General features: G+C 44.4%; 1 protein-coding gene across 2 annotated transcripts; it reads left to right on the top strand.

Moving 5' to 3' along the window:
* Positions 1–257: 257 nt before the first annotated feature.
* Positions 258–1,400, top strand: LOC120664199 (vesicle transport v-SNARE 11-like). 2 transcript variants are annotated; one of them, XM_039943271.1, is made up of 3 exons: positions 259–787; positions 916–974; positions 1,180–1,400. In XM_039943271.1, the coding sequence occupies exons 1-3, from the start codon at positions 508–510 to the stop codon at positions 1,246–1,248; spliced, it is 408 nt and encodes a 135-aa protein (XP_039799205.1). In that variant the 5' UTR covers positions 259–507; the 3' UTR covers positions 1,249–1,400. The 2 variants fall into 2 exon arrangements, with proteins under 2 accessions (XP_039799204.1, XP_039799205.1); XM_039943270.1 differs by having other exon boundaries at positions 258–787; positions 916–1,400.
* The last annotated feature ends 1,459 nt before the right edge of the window (positions 1,401–2,859 follow it).

Here is a 2,859-nt window from a genome sequence, read left to right as displayed (position 1 = left end):
AGCACAAAAGTACCAGTTGCCATATCACCCGGTACTAATACTTGCATTGGTACCGGCTGCAACGGCAGCTGGTACTTTTAGCCCGGACCGATGGACCAAGGTGGCTAGGGAGAACTTTTGGTACCGGGTGATGGCACAGCCCGGTACCAATGATCAAGAATTGTCACCGGTTCGTTTCACAGCCCGGGACCAATAAAAAAGATATATTTTAGTCTCGGGTGATAGCATACACCGGTACGCATGCTGATTTTTTGGCACTGGTGAAAGCTATCAACCGGTACCAAAAGACAGCTGATCTCTCGCTCTAGATATTTTTAAGTCGCTGGCTGCCGACTCCTCTCTTATTCTCTTCCTCTCATCTCTCTCGCTACCTTATCCTTTGGAGCCCGAGCCCGGAGCTCGCACTGGGCGTGGGGCGGCACAAGGACCCCGGGCCGCTGACCATCCTGTACCAGGACGACGTTGGCGGGCTCAACGTCCGGCGGCCCTCCGGCGGCGAGTGGGCCCATGTCAAGTTCGTCCCCGGCTCCTTCATCATCAACGTCGGCTCCTTCCTTCGGCCGCGTGGGGCCCCTAGATCCGGCGCGGGTCTCCTACTTCAGCGCCGGCGCGGCGGTCACCACGGGCTTGTGCGCAAGAGAAAATTTCGAGGGGTTTAACCCGGTCGGCCACCTGGACCGAGATCGCGACGCCATGAGCGAGGTCTTCGAGGGCTACGAGCGCCAGTACTGCGAGGCATCCGTCTCCCTCACCCGTAAATGCACCGCCGCTGTGGCCCTCCAAGGAGGTAGCCCTGTCCCCCCCCCACCCCCCCACCCCCAAATCTATCCATTTCTTGGAAGAAATCTTCGGCAGGGTCTCGCTCCGAATTGTAGTGTTCTTTCCTGATTGGAAGTTTGGTTGATTTTGTTGCAGAGAAGCTGAAGCAGAAGGCGGCGGAGATCAAATCCGGCATCGATGGAGCCGAGGCACTGGTATTCCCTTCTCCCTTGTTTTGTTTTTTGTCTCAAGGAAAGATCCTTCTTAGAACCATAATTTGCATCGACCATAATCATCATGTAAATTTTCTTCTTAGGATCAGGCTAGGCAGTGTGCCAACACGGGTTTTCTTTTCTGGTGCCATATATGCATAATTCGATGTTCTGGAATAGCAGTAGCAGTAATATCAGTTTTTTTCAGATAAGAAAGATGGATCTTGAAGCAAGGAACCTCCAACCAAGCGTTAGAGCAGGCCGCCAACTTGGGTGATTTTTTTCTTTTTTTTCTTACTTTTTTGAAATAGAGATGCACGTGGAATTGTATGGATTGTATCTATCTTATGAGATTGTATTTATCTTGTGAACGATTCTCTGAATGCTTTGTGGGATCTATGAGTATTTTGTTTGAGTATTTTCTTACTATTTTCTTTGGATCTATGAGCATCAAATTCAACGAATTGTGGGAACGGGAGAGAGTGCAAGGGAACAGGAACGGGGGAGGATGCCAGTGACCGGGCGCAGCGACCTTTGGTACCGGTTGGTATTCCAACCGGTACCAAAGGAGGTTTTAGGTACCGGGTGATTTACCCGGTGACAAAAGCAGACACTTTTGGTACCACTTCGCGGGCACCAGTTGGGGAACCAGGACTGATGCTCGTTTTCAACCGGTAATTAAAGCTCTTTCTCTAGTAGTGAGTTTGGAACGAGGGGAGTACATTTACCCACCTCCACCTGTTTGATCAACTCCATCTATTGGTTTTGGTTGATTTTGTATATATAGTGATTTCCCCACAAAATTTACAACTGTATATAGGTCTAAGCTCCTAATGTTTCCTCTTGTAAAAAATATATGCCATTTAAGATACTGGTATATTCTATAATGTAGCACGATGAAATTTACAATTCTATGTATTTATTATATAGCAACATAATATATTTCTTTGAACATTTTTTTTATTTGTAAAAAATAGTCCATATCTGATTTTGCTCGAGACCTGCGCGGTCATGCAAAGCTCGATATGAACCAGTTGGCAAAATTATTTGAATGTTGGCCTAACATGGAGTATGACATTTCACACTACAGCAATGTAAACTATATTCCTTTGTCCTTTATAATCTTGTGTTTTGTTACCCTCACATCACATGAAAACTGTTTTTGTTTGCAGATTCTATTGCCCTACAATTTCTTGGGTTATTTCACATTATTCATACTTAACATGGATACTAGAAGTGTCTATATAATGGACCCAATGCCTTTACCAGCATGGCTTAAGGGTTCTAATCCAAGCGTTCACTAAAATCACAAACTCCATAATATTGCCAATACTTTGAAACTCGCCATGGAATTAGCTTGTCCTGCATGGAATGACCATATTTATGTATGGCGTCATCTATTACCACCATGGGTGCCAAAAACATTGGACTGGTAATAGCTCCTAACTTGCGCACAAGTAATTATGTTTGTCCACATATATGTAACAACATGTTCTTTTGTAAGAACCTAAAAGGTTTTCTTGTTATCAACTTTATGCACTCATGGGATGGTATAAGATTACCATTGATTTGCACCGTGAGTGCCCTTGTTTTTATACTTGGTCAATAACATTCTATAATTAGTGGGTGGAAATATGTTCAATGATGAGTAATACTGCATGTGAAGGCAAGAAATGTATTGAGGACCAAATGTTTGGTGGACTTGTTGAAGTGAAGTACGAGGAGAATGAATCTAAAGACAACATTCCTGGAGAAATACAGAAATTCTTAAGCATTTCAGAATATAGACACTAGATGTGATCTATCATGTCCTTAACTCCTGTGTATGGTTTGGTTTGATGATGCTTGTTAAAACTCTAGTTATGGACTCGTGGTTGGTGATGATTGG

The sequence above is a fragment of the Panicum virgatum genome, chromosome 3N (assembly GCF_016808335.1).
Source record: "Panicum virgatum strain AP13 chromosome 3N, P.virgatum_v5, whole genome shotgun sequence".
In the NCBI taxonomy this organism is placed as follows: domain Eukaryota; kingdom Viridiplantae; phylum Streptophyta; class Magnoliopsida; order Poales; family Poaceae; genus Panicum; species Panicum virgatum.
Note: the sequence above shows the minus strand (reverse complement) of the source record. Positions and strands in the feature narration are given on the sequence as shown.

Bases quoted from the DNA above. Each gene is read 5' to 3' on its own strand.
- LOC120664199 (XM_039943270.1), top strand. From the start codon at position 508: ATGTCAAGTTCGTCCCCGGCTCCTTCATCATCAACGTCGGCTCCTTCC. The intron at 788-915 runs GTAGCCCTGTCC...ATTTTGTTGCAG, and splicing joins CGCTGTGGCCCTCCAAGGAG to AGAAGCTGAAGCAGAAGGCG.